At 41.7% G+C, this 19,401-nt stretch overlaps 4 protein-coding genes and 1 non-coding gene across 5 annotated transcripts; all 5 read right to left on the bottom strand.

Annotated features, from left to right (window-relative positions):
• Positions 1–218: 218 nt before the first annotated feature.
• On the bottom strand, positions 219–3,255 carry pvalb8 (parvalbumin 8). Its single transcript, XM_018671485.2, has 5 exons — positions 2,797–3,255; positions 2,219–2,286; positions 1,506–1,638; positions 987–1,096; positions 219–532 (listed from the first exon to the last, which is right to left on the bottom strand). Exons 2-5 carry the CDS (start codon positions 2,277–2,279, stop codon positions 507–509), a joined length of 330 nt encoding a protein of 109 aa, XP_018527001.1. The 5' UTR covers positions 2,280–2,286; positions 2,797–3,255; the 3' UTR covers positions 219–506.
• A 1,052-nt stretch (positions 3,256–4,307) lies between these two features.
• Positions 4,308–4,379, bottom strand: trnaq-cug (transfer RNA glutamine (anticodon CUG)). Its single transcript has one exon. It is a non-coding gene; the product is annotated as a tRNA-Gln (tRNA).
• Positions 4,380–7,388: 3,009 nt separating this feature from the next.
• LOC108880019 (parvalbumin beta) lies at positions 7,389–9,150 on the bottom strand. Its single transcript, XM_018671483.2, has 5 exons — positions 9,090–9,150; positions 8,431–8,497; positions 8,199–8,331; positions 7,778–7,887; positions 7,389–7,679 (listed from the first exon to the last, which is right to left on the bottom strand). Exons 2-5 carry the CDS (start codon positions 8,489–8,491, stop codon positions 7,654–7,656), a joined length of 330 nt encoding a protein of 109 aa, XP_018526999.1. The 5' UTR covers positions 8,492–8,497; positions 9,090–9,150; the 3' UTR covers positions 7,389–7,653.
• Positions 9,151–10,746: 1,596 nt separating this feature from the next.
• Positions 10,747–13,289, bottom strand: LOC108880009 (parvalbumin beta). The gene is made up of 5 exons (XM_018671474.2): positions 13,137–13,289; positions 12,246–12,320; positions 11,884–12,016; positions 11,327–11,436; positions 10,747–11,038 (listed from the first exon to the last, which is right to left on the bottom strand). Exons 2-5 carry the CDS (start codon positions 12,304–12,306, stop codon positions 11,013–11,015), a joined length of 330 nt encoding a protein of 109 aa, XP_018526990.1. The 5' UTR covers positions 12,307–12,320; positions 13,137–13,289; the 3' UTR covers positions 10,747–11,012.
• A 2,016-nt stretch (positions 13,290–15,305) lies between these two features.
• pvalb5 (parvalbumin 5) lies at positions 15,306–18,212 on the bottom strand. The gene is made up of 5 exons (XM_018671486.1): positions 18,130–18,212; positions 17,486–17,562; positions 16,283–16,415; positions 15,831–15,940; positions 15,306–15,571 (listed from the first exon to the last, which is right to left on the bottom strand). Exons 2-5 carry the CDS (start codon positions 17,544–17,546, stop codon positions 15,549–15,551), a joined length of 327 nt encoding a protein of 108 aa, XP_018527002.1. The 5' UTR covers positions 17,547–17,562; positions 18,130–18,212; the 3' UTR covers positions 15,306–15,548.
• Positions 18,213–19,401: the final 1,189 nt, after the last annotated feature.

The following is a 19,401-nucleotide window of genomic DNA, read 5'->3' as shown; positions in this document are numbered from 1 at the left end:
CTGGATCAGTGTGTACACACTGTAATGTACATTCGTAAGTTTAGTCAATGTAAATAATTTCAGTGCTCTATCATGTAAAAGCCTTGACTACCATACAACATACTGAGGCTCTGGTCCTGTCATGCTTCACTTTATCATCCCAAACCCACATCTGAGTAGAAGACATACAGAAACATACAAAGATGTACACATAGAAATAATGCAAAGAGCCGCAAGACTTGGATTTTATTATTTTATTTTCTCAGTAATTTGGTAAATTGTACATATATTTGGGCAATGCAGCTTAATGATCTGTCTGAAAAAGAAAAAACAACTAAAAACATGATGAGGATGTGGATCTCTGTTGACCGGAGCAAGTCTTGCAAATTAGAAAGAATAAAAAAAATAAAAAAAAATATTATCTAACCAGATGGAAAATGATTGACTAAAACTAAGAGAGCCCTTGAAGCAGTGGAATAGGGGCAGGAGCAGGGTCAGATCAAATTGGAGAGATGGAGTCCGGCTGTTTAGGACAAGACCATGGCCTGGAACTCTGTGGAGAAAAGAAACAGCGTTATTAAGTTGTGACATCTTATTATTTACCTCATCTGTCTGACACCTACCCTTATGTAACACTAAAATATATGTTGCTGTTTAATAGCACTGTTGTGCTCTCACTAATTCACAAATCTAAAATCAGGATTGCTCTTTAGGAACATTGGCCATTGTTAAGTGCCTGTTGCATTGTACTGCTGCACAGACAAAGTCAGCGATTATTTAGAAAATGTAGGACTTAAAAAGTTTGTATTGACTTGGAGGGAGTCACTATGATTGCTGCTTGTCTACTTTAGTAACCAACCAGACTATTCTAAAAATATAACAAAGTTTCTCAATACAAAGTGGAAAAAAAAGTGGAAATTGTTTTTTTGTTTTTTGTTTTTTTTAGCACTGCATACACATTATGTCTTGCATAACCAGTCATATCCAGTGGGTGTGGATCCACTCACCGTCAGCTCCAATCCGGCCATCGCTATCATCATCAGCGGCGCACAGGAAGGCCTTGGTCTCCGTGTCTGTCAGAACGCGAGCCCCGGGAGAAAACCTCTGGAGGAAAAACCTGGTGGAAGAAGAGCCATGGAAAAATATCAACAAAAGCTAGAGGTACTCCTTAGTTTGACAACTGGAGACATGGCAATAACTGTAAAGGCAATGACTAGCATTCAACACTGAGAACTATTCTGTCCTAACGCAAACACAAGAATTCTCTAAATGTACACAGATACAGGGATGATTGTTTCAGTGTAGGTTTATCATGTCACATGATGCTGTGTATAGTTGTACACCGTCTCTTGCAATGGCTACAACAGCACAGGCTTATAGCATCTCATGAGTGTTCATGAGACTTGAATTTTGGATCTTTCATTTTCATGTGTCTTTGTCCACAGGTGACTGTCATAAGGCAAGCAACAGAACTCTGACCCATCTGATCCTGGGCACAACAAAAAGTCTGTAGTCTGCAAACTCACTTGAGTTCTTCCTCCTCAATAAAACCACTGGCATCGTTGTCCAGGATCCCAAAAACCTTCTTCACATCCTGGGGGCTCTTCTTGGAGAGGCCACACAGCTGGAAAAACTTCTTGGGGCAGAAGGAGTCAGGTGCTGGTGGAGGAAATAGAAAACAGAGTCAGTGACAGCACAAGATGACAAAACTCTACCCTCAGTTCACTACCCTGACCTGTTTGGGATAGTTCTCCCTCTGACCTAGAATTAAAGCAAAGTCACTGTAATATCGGCAAATCCTCAAACAATTTGTGTCAGTTTAAAATTGTGCAGACAAGACGATACATGACTGACAAGTTATTATTAAGTGTGATGTAAGCCACTTCGTCTTCTCGTCCAGAGGCACATAGCCTGGAGAAAACACTGGTCCTGAATATTCTCTGTGGAATTTTTTTTTAATATATATATATTTTAGTAATTTACCTTCAGTAATAACACAGGTTACAGGATTAAATATTAACTTTACTCTGCTTATGCCTCAACCACATATCCTAGGTTATACTATGCTTAACTTAGCCTGCATGCATTTATGTGTCTGTTGTTCCAGCAGGCTGTCGTATAGAGAGTGCTCTATTGTCTCGTGACAGCACAGGCTCCAGTTAGAAATACTGTATAGAACTGGTAAAAAAAAAAAAAATCTAATGAACAGAGCAGTAATGATATTGGTGGAAGACGATACCTTGGCAGTCCTTGATAGCACCGTCGATGGCATCAGCGGAAAGGATAGATGAGAGCGACATTTTATTCCTGTAGGAGGAAGAACCGTAGTGAATTATTAACACATACAGTCAGGTACGGCAGTAAAACCCCTCCAACTTGACGCTGATGGGGAGCAAAAGGTGTCCAGGTGACAATACTGACAGCGACAAGTCAGGCCAGGACAGAGGGAATCAGCACGCTGACATAATAAAACTCTTTAAATCGTTGTAAAATCTTAAAAGTCAGAAAAGTAACGCCTGACTTTTGTCAATACAAGACACTGACACACAGATTAAACATGACAGAAGTAGCTTTAAAAGCGTTCTTCCTTTGGCTTTTGCCAGCGGTAAGACAAATAAGTCTCCCCCTTTTTACGCACAGATTTCACCTGTCGTCTTAACTAAACAACCTGCTCTAAAACACGCTGAGTGCACAGCAGCCAGAGAGTTTGCCTCCACAAAATCTTTCGAAACTACAAATTTAAAAAAAAAAAAAAAAAAAAAAAAAAAAAGTAGTCTCCATCAGAAGCAGCCTCCTCGGATCCACAGAGCACCTTACCGTGTTAAGGTGGGGTTCTCGCCCGGTCGGTGATCCAGCACAGAGAGAGAGGTAAGGCTATGTGGTGACTGCTGTCCGTCAAGGCGGATTTATATAGGTCTGATTGCAGTGACAATAGGGGATTGCTTGAGTTACCTGTCTATGGATCAAATTCTAACAGCCCGCCCCTGATCCGATTTCTCAGCTAACTAATTAACCTTTACTATTTATAACGCCCAGGGGCAGAGAGACCCGGACCGTGGACATCTGTAACGCCCTTGCAAATAGCAAATTAAGTTAAAAAGCCGCGTTCTTCTCTTTCTCCCACCCCTCCCCAGCCACCACCCCCACCCATCTCATCCCCCACTCCCTCCTCCTCTTCTCACCTCTAGAATTATACAGTACAGTAAATGCAGGGAGGCTGTAATGTAACAGCAATCTCTCTCTCTCTCTCTCTCTCTCTCTCTCTCTCTCTCTCTCTCTCTCTCTCTCTCTTTCCTCCCTCTCTTGCTGTCCTCCCCCCTCCACCCCCACCCTTTCATGCAGATATCCTTTTTCAGGCAGCGGTCCCAAAACGAGCACACCTGAGCCACATCCCGCTGAAAATATGCCCTTATCAATACATTTGAGGTGAGTTATGGGAAATAAGGTATTGACAGACACTGGACTGTTTCCATGACAGTTGTGCTGTACTATTACATAGGGAGCGTGTGTCTCTCGTGTCAATAGGCACTAGTGTTAAGATAATGAATCGGCCCATACACAAACTTCTGTGCGTCTTGCACACTTGTATACTAATCTACTACATCTGCACCTCTAGGTGACGCAGCAGATGGGTGGCGGATGAGCTCCATTGAAATCGGATGTAACCCCCCCAAACACACATCATAGCTGCTCATCAGTGGATGTCAGGGACGCCGGTGCTTTATAACCTTCTCACACTGACAGAAGAGGTGGAGACAGGAGGGCAGCCTCGCCAAATTGCTTTGTCAACTGTGCTGATTAAGGGTCACCCTCTACCGTCGGCGTCCCGTCTCCCTGCGATGGTGATGATGATGCATAACGTCCAGTGTCCGAGGTATTCACACACTGACCATATGAATAGGAGATATACAGGAAGCAGAGGGCACACGGGGTTATTCTGTACTGGAGTTTGGTCATTTTGTCCCATGTCTTCTTTTCGTTTCTTTCTGCAACCCGCGGAGCTGCACACTGTTCATTCTGTCTGTAAAATGACCATTTCAGGTTGCCTTTTCCGCGGGCATCTGTGGCCTCCCCCCCACAGGCCCTGACACACTAACAAATTCAGGGGTCATTAAGCACACTCCTGGGACTGAACACTGCAGCAGCACACGGAAAAAGAAGGTTATTAAAAGGTTGCTTGAAGGTGTGCGTATGCAGCATAGCCTACAGCACCACTGTGTGTGGCGAGGAGAAAGACATGTGCAGCTGGAAATGGCTTTTGTGTAAACATTTCTAAACTAATGTCTAATTAATTTTAGACACTATATGATCGAATTTAATAAACAAGCAGGTCCCACCGAGATTTGAACTCGGATCGCTGGATTCAGAGTCCAGAGTGCTAACCATTACACCATGGAACCCTGCTTGCCAGGACCTCCCCACAAAAGTGTCCTCAGAATATCATCTGTGACCTGACACTCAGGGATACTTTTGCATATAACCAAAATGCATGAGGCAGCTTCCTCACATTAGAAGTAAGCCACGTGACACGCACATACACGCGTGCGCATTGAACGAGCGACTCTTGGCACCGGTGCGTTCTCGCACGCATCAGCTGTGAGCGATGCCAGTCTGGGGCGGCGTCGTGACACGTGCGCAAAGATCAACTCATTGTCGAATGAATGTCGTTTGAAATGCGTTGTCGCACGTGGTCCAGGATCAACATTATATTATATTTTATATGTGAAGTTGCCCCGGGTGAGATATGAGTATTAAGTATGAAGTTGAAGAACTTTTGATGAGTAAGAATGAAGAAGGACACGTGCTTTGGGCATTGGTTTTACGCACAGCAGCTTTTTGCTTAATCCTCTGGCATCTTCCTGGCGTCTTTCATTATTGAATAAAAGCTTGTATCTCCGGTGGTTTGTCAATGTCAACCTTTCCCAAACCTAATCCCGGTGCCAACTTGTTAATGGGGCCCCTCAACAAGTGATGTCTGATAGTCTTGTGTGAGCTTCTAATGCAGCTCTACTCGCGAGCAAGTAAAGAGAAACTCTATCATCTGCTCCGGACCGTGTGTGAAAAAGAGACTGAGGATACCGGATCGAGAGCAGTGGTGCGACTTTACCCACACCCGGTGCATGATGTCATGCGCCATGTTGATACCTCGTGGACTATACGGTTACTGGGCGATCATTTATTCATTTACATTTGCTAATGTTCTTTACGAGCCTCGCTCCTGGTCATATACAGTGGTGGAAAAAGTTTTCGGACACCCCATGCATTTGTGAAATATTGCATTAAGAATCACTCTTAGGTCTTCAAGTGCAATTTCTTTTAGTACAGTGACAGCCGAAAAATACTAAACAAATCCTTAAAAAGACATTAAAAACTTAAAATTGATTGGTTCCATAAAAATACATAAGACAATTTGAGTATTGGGTCATTTGGGTACCAGTGATCCACTAATGAAGGTCGTGCTTTTTATTAGAAGACTCAATTTTTGTTGCCGTGTTTCGTGTCTATATAAAGCCAGCACATTTCAAAGTTCTTCAGAAACAAAAATGGCTTAAACAAGGAACCTAACCTAACGCAGGAAGGGTACAGCTGCCGCAAGATAGTCAGGAAGTGCAGATGCAGTCCTTCAGCAGTTGGATACATTGTGCAGAAATACAGACGAACCAGTAGCTTGGAAGACAAACCAAGATCTGGGCGTCCAAGGGTTTCTTCAGCAAGAAATGACCGCATCCTGATCCACATGTGCAGGGAAAACCGCCGAATGACATCACAGCAGTGGTCAAACCAAACTGGTGTCCAGTGTTCCATCCCAACTGTACGTGGCCGACTTTTAGATCATGGCTTAAGGTCCAAGGCTGTCAATAAGCCCCTGATCAATGAGAGACAGACGTTAGCCCGGCAACCAGGGATTGTGCCAGGAGAAGCATTATTTCCAGCATGTACAGTACCTACTGTCAAGCATGGTGGAGGCAGTATCATGGTTTGGGGATGCATGAGTGCTGCTGGTGTTGGTCATCTCACTGTCTGTGATGGCACATTCAACTCTGCCAAGTATTGTGCCATTCCCACATGCTCCCTTCTGCACGTGCACTGTTCCATCTAGGTCAAACCTAGATGTTTCAACAAGATAATACCCCTTGCCACACATCCAGGGCCAGTAGAACATGGCTGCAGGAGCACAAAAGGTCTGTTTCAAAGCGTAAACCTAAGAATTTAGAAGAATTAAAAGCAGTAATTTAAGAAGAATGGGACAAGATTACCCCTCAACAGTGTGAAAGGCTCGTGGGGAACATGCCAGGATTAGAGCTCTACTGCGTGCTAATGGCAGAACTACTAAATATTAATTTGATGATGTGATAGTTTATTTATTTTTTGTTCAGTTTTGAACACATTCTCTGTTATTTGTTGACTTTGATACCGACAATGTTGAGAACTGACATATTGAAACGGTCAAGAATTTAGTTTCCCCAAATAATTTATGATAATATTTGAGATTGTGTAAAGTTTTAAGGGTGTCCTAAAACTTTTTTCCACCACTGTAGATTGGCTGAGAGGAAGAACTCAGCATTTTAGATTCTCTTCTGTTGCTGAAATAAAACATAGGCTCATTTAATACTAGTTATTCAGGCATTCCCGTTTTCTCTTTGCACTAAATATCAGTATTCAAACCACGTTTGTCTTAAGTGAGATAAAATAAAACCACATTGCTTGAAATTGTAATTTATTTTCAGTGCCTTTATTGGTACAATCCTGTCTCACATGTTTTGCAGTAGTAAGTTCAAGTAAATAGTTGGACTGTAAATTGATATTTTTAACAGGTTCATAAAAAGATTCTAAGATGCGCATTTTCGACGCTTAAAATAGCCCTTTTCATTTCGTCCTACTGTATTTATTTCTAATAAACTTCCCGCTGTTTGAAGTGAGGGACCTCAATGTCCCGACAGCTGATGCTTTTATGGTCAGATGATTTACTGCGTCGTTACTTAGGGTGTCCCAACATTTACTGTAAATGGACGTGGCTCCATCTAGTGGCTACAGAATGGAACTGCACGACGAAACACACGCTCTTAAACTGCGTGTATGTGTCTATGTGTAAGTGTGTATGCACGCATTTTGTGTGTATCAATATTTAAACTTAGCCATAGGGTGCATCTGTGTGTGTGTGTGTGTGGTGTGTGTGTGTGTGTGTGTGTGTGTGTGTATGAGAGAGAGAGAGAGATTATGTCTATTATTATAATGTTTTATGTTGTATTTGATATGATGGTTTCTAATTGCTAATCATCTGTCAGTGCTTTGGCAATATATATTTCTGATCTGTCATCCTAATAAAGCTTATTTGAATTTGAATAGGAATTTGAGAGAGAAAGAGAGAGAGAGAGAGAGATTATACACGAAGAATAAAAATCCAGGAGGACCGTAGCAAAAGAATATTTATTCTTTTTTACCGTTCGTTCCTGGAAAGTGCATCATAGATTTTACAGTAAGCAAAATTCATATTTAAGACATGAACACAACCGAGCGACATTCACAATCATCATTTTGGACAGTGTGTTGCATAGGAGGAAAGGTCTCTTATAAGCAAATGTATAAAAATTATTTATATTCAGATGAAAATGGGGGAGGTCGACATGGGCTTTGTTGTTCCATCAGAGCTTGTGTAATTGGTCAGTTGCTATTTTATGGCTTAACCAATGCAGTGAACTCTGCAGGGAGAGAGAGGAGAACACACAGTTGTTAAACAGTATCCAGAGAATGGCTTTAAAAACACACACACATCCTGCATCAGAATAAGTGCAAATACCGTCAGCGCCAATCTTGCCGTCACCGTCGGTGTCACCGGCTTTGAGGAAAGTCGAGGTCTCGACGTCGGTCAGCACGCGTGCATCTGCCTTGAAGTTCTGCAGGAACAGCCTGCGGACGCACAGAGGCGGTGGTTAGTTCATGGACATGAGGCTTTTTGGCAGGCAGCCATCATTTATTGGATGTGAATTAATAAAAACAATGATAAAAGATCTGCAGCCAGTTGTCCAAGGAGGAGTCTTTGTCAAACAGGGCACTGGCTAAAGATAGTTTGACCCTGTGACCCCCAACCTCTACATTCCTTCAGTGCACATAGCCCGGTAAGAACAATATTCTGCAGCTAATATCAAAATGCCATTCGTATGAACCGGTCTGATGTGTGCATATCTGTTTAGAGACTAAGGGAGTTCGATGCGTCTTACTTCAGCTCCTCCTCCTCAATGAAACCACTCTTGTCCTGGTCGATGATGGCGAAGGCCTTCTTAACGTCGTCGGAGGTCTTGTTGGATAGACCACAAGCTGAGAAGAACTTCTTGTGGTCGAAAGTGCCAGCGTCTGAAATCAGTATATGGTAGCCGTTAATGCTCCCAGAAGCAAAAAGCCGCTGAGTAGGTGGGCTATTTGTGATTTCGTAATTGTCACTTAAGGACTCACCTTTGCACCCATCCAGGGCTGCAGCGACATCACTATCACTCAGTACATTTGAGAAGGCCATTTTGATCTGTAGGAATGAAATGATATTTTTTTTTAAAAAAAAGAGCATTGATTGAACGCTTAAAGAAGGAGATAGCCTACTCTCATTATATTCATATTTCTTTCCTATTTTATAAGAAGTTATAAATCGCATTGAATAGACACTGAACATCATTAAAGCAACTATCACTCGATAAACAGGTTGGTTTGTTTCCAAAAAGTTTTTTCTTTTTAAAAAAAAAATAAAAATTCTATAAATTATTTCAAATAGAATAGAAATGGAAAGATTTCACTTTTCGGTCCACTTCTTTCAGAATGACATGTTTGATGTTGCATTTCCAAATCCAATTCGAGAGGCTGAGATTGACTGCAACTCTACAGATGCAGGGAGGTCTGACCAGTAATCCATATCCTCAGTCAGCTGACGCTCCCGCAAAGAAAAGAAAAAGGAAAGAACTCATCTCTTACTTAAGGATGCTGCATTGCAGTGCAAGGTCCTTTTTTTTCTTTTTCTTTTTTTAAATCATGAATGTTTTCTCAAAGATGCCAAAGTCTGATGCTGCGGCTGTTGTCTGCACAGATCCCGGGGTCTTCCTTTCCCTCCTCTCATTCAGACTCACCTCTGCTGTCTTTGCTTTGTAGAGTACAGATGACACAGACAAGACTCGAGTCGACTGCAGTGATCTTCCCCGCTGCTCCCGGTGACCTTTTATAGTTTCGCTCCATCGAAATCTGAGGCATAAGACAACTGACACCGACGAGAATGGGGAGTGTGGGGTGGGGGGGCGATAAGGATTTGTCCTGTGGCCAGAGAGCGGTCTATTTTAAGTTTCACAAATGAAGACGCTTAAAAGGTCCGTTTGAAGAAGTCTTTACTATCCCCCTCAATGCTAAGAATAGGCCTGTGCACTGCTGAGGGGGACGAATTGGAAGTGCTGCTGGCAACCCACAGCCATATTCAAGAAGGTGGATACTGAGCATGCATACATTAGAGCTGGCGTAAGTGGCACTAATTGGCTGTTTTCCCTGTTTTCTTGTGACATTATTGGTTTTCGGAAGGCACTGGCTATTTTACTCATGATTTCAATTGTCCTTGGTGGATATTTGGTGGGTTTGGATAAAACAGGCCTATACACGTATATATGGTATGCCTATTTATGTCTTGAGGGTTAAAGCGACTTGTGCAAAAATAAATCATAGGTCACTTTGTGAGAAACATGCCTTTGTTGTTTACACATGTTTAGATGCCTAAATGATGCAATAGTATTTGTGTTTTTGTTAAATTTAGGCTGTATCTAGAAGCGTTTTTCTACTGGTCTAATCGACTTAAAATTAAATACGCACACTGCCCCTTTTCATTGTAATTAAGTGTATCATCCGACTATTCGTGATTCGTCTTATCTTAGGAGCATAAAATGTTTAAAAGCCTGAGAAAATGTTCATGCTGTGAGATAAATCTTAGGGAGAAGGGGATTCTGAACCGCTCCACTTGTAAGGCTGAGAGAATGACTTTGACCTGTAGGTGGCAGCACTGTCCTGTGGGATAAAGCCTGTGGAAACAGCAGACTGCTATGATTATGTCTCTCTCTGTTTTGACCACTGGTTGTTCATCTGATAGGGTTGAGGGATTACACATTGCTGAATTGCAGTTCCCCGAGCATTTGTATCTTCCACTTGGACTGTAATTTGACTTTAATATGACAGATGTAAAGTCTTTTTCGGCCAGTTCATGTATGTAGGATTTTCTGTGGCACATTCCAAACACTGCAAGATAATTAAAGAATTTAAGAACCCCTCAGACCAGCAGATGTAACCTTCTAAAAGGTCCTGCTGATGCAACGGTGGCTGTTAATAGCCCTCCTGTTGCCACAGCACATCATCTAATTGACTACTCAGCAGTTGGTAGAGAAAAAGACCTTGGAACAGAGCAGCTAATTACACTATGTGTGACAGCTATCCATTGCAAACCTCCCTGGACCCAGGAAGTAAGGAAGGAGCAAAGCCCCAGGGCCATTCCCACTGTGTTTGCCAGCTCCTGGCCCAAGTCCAGCTACACTCCCTTTCTTATTAACCAATTATCAAAACAAGTGCTGGGCAGGTCGGTTCAACCATTTCTCAGCACCTTCCCAGAATTCAAAAACCCTGGCAGGTGGAAACTCATTTAGCACCGCCTCAGCCTCAACCCATTGTGTTGTCATAGCTTCAGCTATGTGAACACAGTGGGTTGTATAAAACAAGAGAAGTTGACCAATTCAAAGACAACTGACCTGAACGAGATGACTTTACACCAAAAGAGTATTTATTCCTGGTTTTTCACTCTTCCTCAGAAGTGCAGATGGTGTTTTACAGTTTGCACAAGTCATTTTTCAGAACATATAACACATCTGAACAACATTAACAGTAAAGTATGTGCTCAATGTTGAGAAATAGTCCGCAGGCAACTCATAAATAAGGTATAAAAATATTCTTTCAGCTGATGAATACTGAATCTTGCAAGGAGTTTGCAGTTCCATGAAAAGAAGTAGATCTTGGTCAATGGAAATTTATGCCTTTACAAGGGCGGCAAACTCTGTGAAAGTAGAATGAAACTGCCATTAGTAGTGAAGAAAAGGTATTCAGATTCTTGTATCATCATGGTGGTTTGATCTAGACTGATTGTATCCACTCTCTGACCAAGAGTTTGAGTCTTAGCAGCTATACTGTAGAAGGTATGTGAATGGATGATAAAAAATTAAACTGCAATTAAGAATTAATTTAGAATTCAGGCATGAGAAATAATGGTGTTTGTCTTTGCTGTGTTCTGCTACATTCAAAGATGCACAAGAAAAATGCGCCCTCCCCTCCAAAGAACTCTTACCATCGACTCCGATCTTGCCATCACCATCACTGTCACCAGCAGCGAGGAAAGTCTTGGTCTCCTTGTCAGTGAGTGCTCTGGCACCAGCAGAGAAGTTCTGCAGGAACAGCCTGAAAGGAGGAGAAACAGCAGAAGTTAGAATTGTGCACATCTTAGTCTGTATTGATTGATCTGCACTGAATCATTATGTAGGATGAGTTTCCCTTAAAGCAGTCTCTGTGTTTGAGGTTTTACAACAAACTTCAATGTTTCTAAAAGCCTGTTCATTAAGGATTTAAATGTACAAAGTCATTAAACCTTCAGGCTTCATTCAGCATGGCCTCTCTTTAGCTTCTTTAGTGCAGCCAGTGTGTTATTTGATCCTCAGATTATAGTCTAGATAAGCTAGCATGTATAAATATGTATAAATGAGGGGGTAAAAGAAAGACCACTCCTCAGTTTGATTTAGCCCCTAACTTAAACACGAGACAGCAATACTATAACTGGTGCATATTTTTGGCCGCTGAGGCCTGAGTATCAGGTGTCAGCTTTAAGTGTGAAGAGCTAGAATGTCTTACTTCAGCTCCTCCTCCTCAATGAAGCCACTGTTGTCCTGGTCAATGATGGCGAAGGCCTTCTTGACATCCTCAGCGGTCTTGCTAGCCAGACCGCATGCCTTGAAGAACTTCTTGTAGTCAAAGGAGTCAGCACCTGGAATGACACATTTAAACACCATTAGCACCCAAATAGGCTGCATGGGCACAACATAGTACTTCAGTGTTGATATAATGTGATAACTGTGGCAGTTTATAGAGAGTGTAGCTCATTGTAATCTCAGCCAATTTGTAGTGAAAATTGCAAATATGCCAATTATGGTAATAAGAATGTGTCCAGTGCATTTACTGTTTAATTTACTGGATGCTAAGATAATGAAGCTCACCTGCGCAGCCATCCAGAGCTGCCTTGATATCAGCATCACTGAGGACACCAGCGAAGGCCATTTTTCTTTTTTATTCTGGGAGGGGAGAGAAGACATAGTTAGTGTCAGCATCACAAGTCCTATACAGTGGTCATATTTTTGCATTGTAGATAACCTTCTTCAAAGCAAACCTATCTGAAATACTGAGGTTGTGTATCTAGGAGATTCACATAGAGCTACTCTGAGGGCCTAGGATACTGTAACTTCAGAGAGTTTACATGAAGCAGCTTTAGGTCTGTGGGCTAAAAAGTCATGCATCAGTGGCCAGACATTAACATTCAACAATCATTATCAGCCATTTTCAATTAGCCTCTTGTTTACTTTGGTCACAATTAAATTTAATTGCTCTAGTTTTGCAAGCCTGCCACAAAGCACCACCAGTCCTGTTTTTGTTCGTGGGCTTAAGAGCTACTCTTTGCCCTCTGATCACAGCTTAGGTCTGACTCTTTATCCCAAAGCGTTATGCTGCTATGGCACTAAATAGATGATGCTCCCACTGAGAGGCCAAATCACTCACGAGTCACTGCCACAAATAAACAAGGCAGCAGGAGAAACGCAATGATGTCAAACGCATCTTTAGCTTTAGAGTGACTTGTTTTTTCATCCTGGTTAAGAGAGATTATGTAAAATAGTGCAATTATCATCCACAATCGTTGATCCTTTGAAATCAAATGACCACATTTGGCCTCCCTTTCAATACTGATTGAATCGTCCTGTTGTCGTCCTGTGTTGGTTCCATTTCTCTCTACAGTTTATAGTCCACGAGGATCTCCCTTGTCTGAATCCCTTTTTGCCTCCCAGTGCATTCTGCAATCAGAAGTCAGAGATTTGCGGGGCGCACTTCCCACTCACCTTTGCGCTGCGCTGAGGCGAGTGAAAACCAAGGCGGACTCGAGTGAATGCCCCAAGCCCCTTTCCCTCTCTCTTATATATCCTGGAGCAACACCATTTACAGAGCTTTGAGTCTCAGTATCAGGTACCAAGATGCATGGGTTTCGAAAAAATGTGTCTAGTAGTCTCGACCTATTTTTAGGTGAACAAATGAGGATGCTACCATGTGTGCAGGAGGCCTATAGCTAGACGTGTGGAAACCCGAGCAGGCCTGCTGCTTACTGACTTCACAAGACATGTTGCACTCGTATGATTTATTGCCAGCTTTTAAGATGCTGATTTTGATGTTGCAAATTTCATCTGAGAGCATAAACGTATTGGATGGAAGTGTGTGAGAACGCAGGGTGGTGGGTCATACCCCTTGTTGTGGTTTGCAAGGAAAACTCAGCCAAATGCTGCTGACTTCTTAATTAGGAGAGGAAATGTTCAATCTTACAGCTTTAAACTTAAGTCATCTCTCTCAAAACAATTAACCATAGTAGTCCACTCAAATGTTGTTAATATATGTGGAAGGACTGTCTAAATACTGCCATTAAAATACCACTGTAATAATGTATATGATTACAGAGACATGCTCCTCTGTGACAGACTGCTTATTAGAGTTTATAGTGTTGTGGTATCAGTAAACTGTAGTCCACTCATATGCTCTGCATACCTCCACTGTCTGTGCATCTTACAGAGTTTTACATTATGATACAGTTTATTATTAATGATACCAGCATTATTTGATAATCTTGCCTATAGTGTCTGTGGTAGGTCTGCTCAGAAGTGGGTGAACTTAATTGTTTGGTTGTTTCCTCATATAGTTTACACTCTAACTCTTCTCAGTTTTATTATGACTTCAAATGATTGGAGTCAGGCTTTCTATTCTTGAATCTGCAGGACTGGAGTTACAACACCGCCCTGAGATGGTCTCAGATGATAGATATGTGCGGCCTCTGCCTGTTTACGCCGTGGTGTGACATCGGCTATACCTAAAGCATAGGCTGCAGCATATTTCTATACGGTTCATCTGAGCTCCATATGAAGCGAAGTCTAGTTTTCAACGAACTCAGCGCTCTGTCAGGGATGACAGACTTTGGGGCCTATACCTCCAGATCCCTGTCCATAGTAGGCAATGCACCAATCATTCAGACTATATTTTCTGCGCTGCGCGATTGCATGCGTGAACACGTGGACGAGTTACTAATATGTTGACAACTCATTTCTGTGGCCCTGAACGCAGCTTATTTTTTCACACATTGGCCTAAAAACCATAATCAAGATTGAGAACGTCCTTTTCGCAAATGTTTTTGTGCACTATGCGTGACTGATGAATCTGTTTTTGTCACCCGTACGACCTCTTTATAAACTATAAACCCCCAGGACTATTAATCTTTAGGTCCTTTCCACCTTAACCAGTCATCACGGCAACTCATCTCAGTGTCTCTGTTCTGTATATGAGAGGCATTTTTCATAATTATGGGTTTATTTCTACTAGGTGTGCAGGAATTCGAGATCCGTCCAGCAGAAGGCAGTACTAGTCCTAATAAGGTAAACGTGGGGAATTTTTGGAAGAACCCATGTGTCGTGAGGTCTGAGGAGGGGTCCCATCAATTTAAGATACATTACTGCAATTCCACTTACTTAACACGATCGATTTTCTCGTATTGGGCGATATTGGACTCAGATCCGTTATTCCCCATCGCCACAGGTTTTTGGTTATAAGCTGATCTGCAGCAGTGAATCAGAAGCGGGGTTTCCCAGGCAGTCTGTCCACTGTCATGTTCCACCGGAGCATTTCCATGAGTCTCATTTTGGAGGTAGTGTATAATAGCTGAGTGATTTCATGCACAGGCATTGACTGGGTTCTCATTCTTTATCCTAAATGTTTCCTATCTGATATTTGGTTTTGTATTTAAAAAATCCTGAATAGTAATCACCAGATGTCACTCAGGTGAAGCACATTAAGACACAGCCTTTTCTTTATACTGCATTAAGATAATATGGTGTTTTGTCAGTCGTTTCTAACTTTTCTCATTACCATAAACACATTGCAATGAAGGATATGACGCACAGAGACCCAAGATTACGTGAAAGTGATATCATCATTGTCACCACAATTTAAAAAAAGACCAGCAGACACTGATATCACATCTAATAAATACGTTTATTAATCAATTCCAAGTACCTGATTGATTAAATACACACACAACTAATATCCAGCTTTAGCCCTCTGTCCAAACAAACATTTTATGCATTACCGTATCACATCAATAAGGAGAGCAGCAGGCAGGTACACAATATCTGAGGTTTCTGGTCTTTGCAGCAAACAATCTGGAAAGTCTGGATTTCCATAAGAGAGACAGCTGTGGCCATGTGTGTTCACTCTCTTTATTTCAGGAGATCGCAGAACTCTGTGAGGGGGAAAAAAGAGAAACAGAGGATTCAGTTTTCTGCAGGCAAGAAGTCAGCGTCATGCAGCGTTAAGCAAGATGACTAAACAAAGAACAAACTATTTAGTTTGGTTGTTTGAGGGCATAGTTCTATAGTTATATGGGTTTTTTTATAGACTGCAATTTCAGCACTAAGTGGTGGACAGCTCCTCTGTACAGGCGGCTCCTTTTTCTCATCTACCGACAGCTTTTGTCAGACATTTTATAAGCACCCACCCACCTTCCATCCCAATCTTGCCATCGCCGTCCCTATCTCCTGCCGCCATCAGACTCTTGGTCTCAGCCACAGTCAGCTCCCTTGCCCCCGGAGAGAAATTCTGAAGGAAGAGTCTGATTGGTGGAGGGAAAGAAAATATCAGTGATAAGTTCAGACTTAAATCATCACAGACTGTATCTTCTCTGATGACATTTCCTCTCCCCTCTAGGCCTTTCTGTAATGTTGTAACCCAACCCCCCCCCACTCCCCGCTTATCACTCACCAGCCCTCCCCTCATATATTAACCAATTCATTCATTGAGGAAATGCTGTTCCATTCATGTGCTGACCTCTGCCTGAGTACACAGATGTAACACACATGTACAAACACACCTATCCGTACCACCCTGTGTCCTTGCTCAAGCTGTTTAACCACACACATACGCACACATACACATACACAGACTCCATCCTTACTTGAGCTCCTCCTCCTCAATGTATCCACTCTTGTCTTGGTCCAGGACTGTAAACACTTTTTTCCCATCAGCCTCAGATGAGCCGGTCAGTCCCACTTGCGCAAAGAACGACTTGAAGTCAAATGTGCCCGGAGCTACGTAGGCAAAGAGAGGGAGAGTCAGGCAGATGTGGGAGTGTGAGGTCAATCACTGAGTGACAAGAAAACAATGATGGTAAGGGGCTGAATAGAGATGTCGCATTTACTCATTCGCTCAGATGACTTTCATTCTTCAACTTCTGACATTTAACAATATACACCCCGTAGCGCATCACTGTCTTATACCATTACAGGCTATGTCACTGTGCCACTGAAACAGTCAAAGCACACTGAATATGGCCCATGGCTTTAATGCAAACCTAAATGTTAAAAGCTACTCACTTATTAAGCTCTTAAGGATGGAAATTCTGATCTAGGATAAGTTACCTTCAAGTAGTTGAAAATGATTTACTGAAGCAGGCGCTGTATGAGAAACTGAAAAGATTTACACTGAGATTTAAATAATATATCATCTTTAAATAAGGGATGGGGACCTTAAAAATGATATCCCTAACCCTAAAGTGATTTGTCTGCTATCCCCACCTTCATTAGACATCCTCCACTTGATAAAATAAATCATAAAAATGTGACCTGCTTTTATTGATACATGCAAAAAAAAAATATGCCAGACAAAGTTCGAATGTTATTTTGCCTAAAACATTGCTAAGAGGGGGGGTTTCTTGAATAAAGGGCATGTAAGCACTGACATTTGATTTTCATTGGAGCGGTTGAGCAGTGTCTGGCTTGTCATGCAGACATAATTGCTAGAGATAAATAATTAAGTGCTTTGGGATGTGAGGGCTGTATAGCTTGTGTGATTTGGTCTTCTCTGTGTGAATGCTCAGCATAAACACTTTGGTATCCGGGTGGTAACTGCCCTCCTGCCACATGGCTGCCAGGTTACCTGCAGGCTCCCTGTCCCCACTGTGAACAACACATCATACATGCTGTCCCCCTATGGGAGTGGGAGTGGGCTTAACGGCGCCTGTGTATTTCTCTGTGCAACATGCAGGTGGATGCACGCTAATTTATTGTAAAGTATGTGTTCTTGTGTTAATATTTTGATGCTTGTTAAGTGTGCATGAGTGTATGTGTATGTGTGTGTCTGTGTGTGCTGTCTGACTCACCTTGACAAGCCTGGACCGCTGCCTTGATGTCCTCATCGCTCAGCATCCCTGCAAATGCCATGGTCCTCTGTGGCTGCCTGAGGGATACACACACATGGAAGAAATGCAAAGTGACAGTGAATGAAACCGGTGCAGGTGTTTTCTGCTGTCAGATAACAATCTAAAAACAGTCAGAACTTGTGCATTGATTAAGCATTATTGTTCCTCTGTGGGTAGTCTTCAGGTAAATCAACACTGTCAGAAACCATGTAGCTGAGTTGCACCTTTTATCACTGGGGCTGCACCATTTTGACAATGAGGCACAATCACACTAATAAAAGATATAACTCTGTAGACTTTTGTTTTCCTCAGTGGGATATTTCATTGTATGACATGGTTTAAATCATATGAGAATTGGCCGAGCTTTGCTTTACAAAATGAAAGAAATTCCCTTCCCACAGATAAAGTTGTTGCAAGTTGAAGGAGCAAACACAAAGAGGGCTTCCAACATCCTATTTTTTTCCTCCTATATTTTAACATATATCTCCGCCTCCTGTAAAGAGAAAGAATTGAGATGCTCCAAGGCATGAGCTCACACACAACTGACAGCCATTGTCACAGAAACACTGCCATGCACACAAATTTGCAAAAAGCTCGGTACTCACCGTGCTTCAGGTGAGGTTTTGCGCTCTCGGAGCCTGTGATGTGCAGATCTCTGCTTCTCTTGCCTTGCAGCTTGCAGCTTCGTGATCCAGAGTGCAAGAAGCAACCTGACGTATCTGTCCTCAAACCCAGGGAGATTTCCCCCACGCCACAGAATGCCTCCTCCTCCTCCTCCTTCATCAGTTAATCAGAGCAGATAATTTTCTCACTCATATTGTTTTGTAAACTTGCATGCAAAATAATACACAAAAAATAAAAGAGATTTTCATAAAGATAAATGCATTTTTTATGTTGTTTATGTTTATGTTGTTTATGTTTATATATCCTACTACTTCTGCTTTTATTGCTACTGCTACAATAACCAGCGCTACTAATAATGTTATTACTATTGTTCAAATTAATATTGATAAGGATAGTAAAATAATATTATAAAATACAGCAGCAGGTATACTCAGGAAATGCTAAACCTTTTGGTAGATGAGATGAATGTGGTCATTATCACTATGTGGTCTTAATTTTAGCAAAAATTATATCTGGTAATTAAAAACAAATGTGCAGTGAAAACTGTTAATGAAAAATTGAATATGCAATTGCCATACTGTAGGTCTCACAGTGTCTGAATAAGCATACACAAACCACTGCAGCATTAAATTTTGATTAAAGTTTATGACAAATCAGTTATCACATGAAAGCCAACGATATTATGACAGAAAACAAAGTGCAGTTATATATTATGTTGATTTCTTTTAGTATATTAGTGTCTTTCATTTGGATTAATGACCTGTGACAACTCAACTTGACCTGTTTAAAAGAGCATCTGTTCTCTGCTATTGTGATAAAAAAAAAAATACTATTCAATTTTGTTTGTTTAAATTTTGCTGTGATTGATTAATGATGGTAAATATCACCATCATAACACCCAACAATATTAATATGAAATCATTAGAAGAAAATGATAAAAGAAAAGCAAAATTCATAAATACATAGATCACGATGCTTAAGCCAAGCCAGCATCAGAACACCGGTCAAATTACCCTATCTGTCTATAAAACGCTGTTTATGGTTGGTCGTAAATCCAGAAATAAACATTTAATATAGACAGGTCCTCTTTCCTAATCAACACTGTGTGCCTCACATGGTTGGCAAGTGACTAGATGTAAAGGCTTCTTCAGCTTTGATACAAAGCGCAGGATTTACATGACTGATAATGAAGCTCGAAGCTGATTGGCTTTGTGTGCTCAACGCGAAGACATCCTTTGTTGTGATTGGCTCAA

This window comes from Lates calcarifer, linkage group LG11, assembly GCF_001640805.2.
Source record: "Lates calcarifer isolate ASB-BC8 linkage group LG11, TLL_Latcal_v3, whole genome shotgun sequence".
Taxonomy (NCBI): domain Eukaryota; kingdom Metazoa; phylum Chordata; class Actinopteri; family Centropomidae; genus Lates; species Lates calcarifer.
The sequence above is the reverse complement of the archived record's forward strand: the minus strand, read 5'-3'. Positions and strand labels throughout refer to the sequence as shown.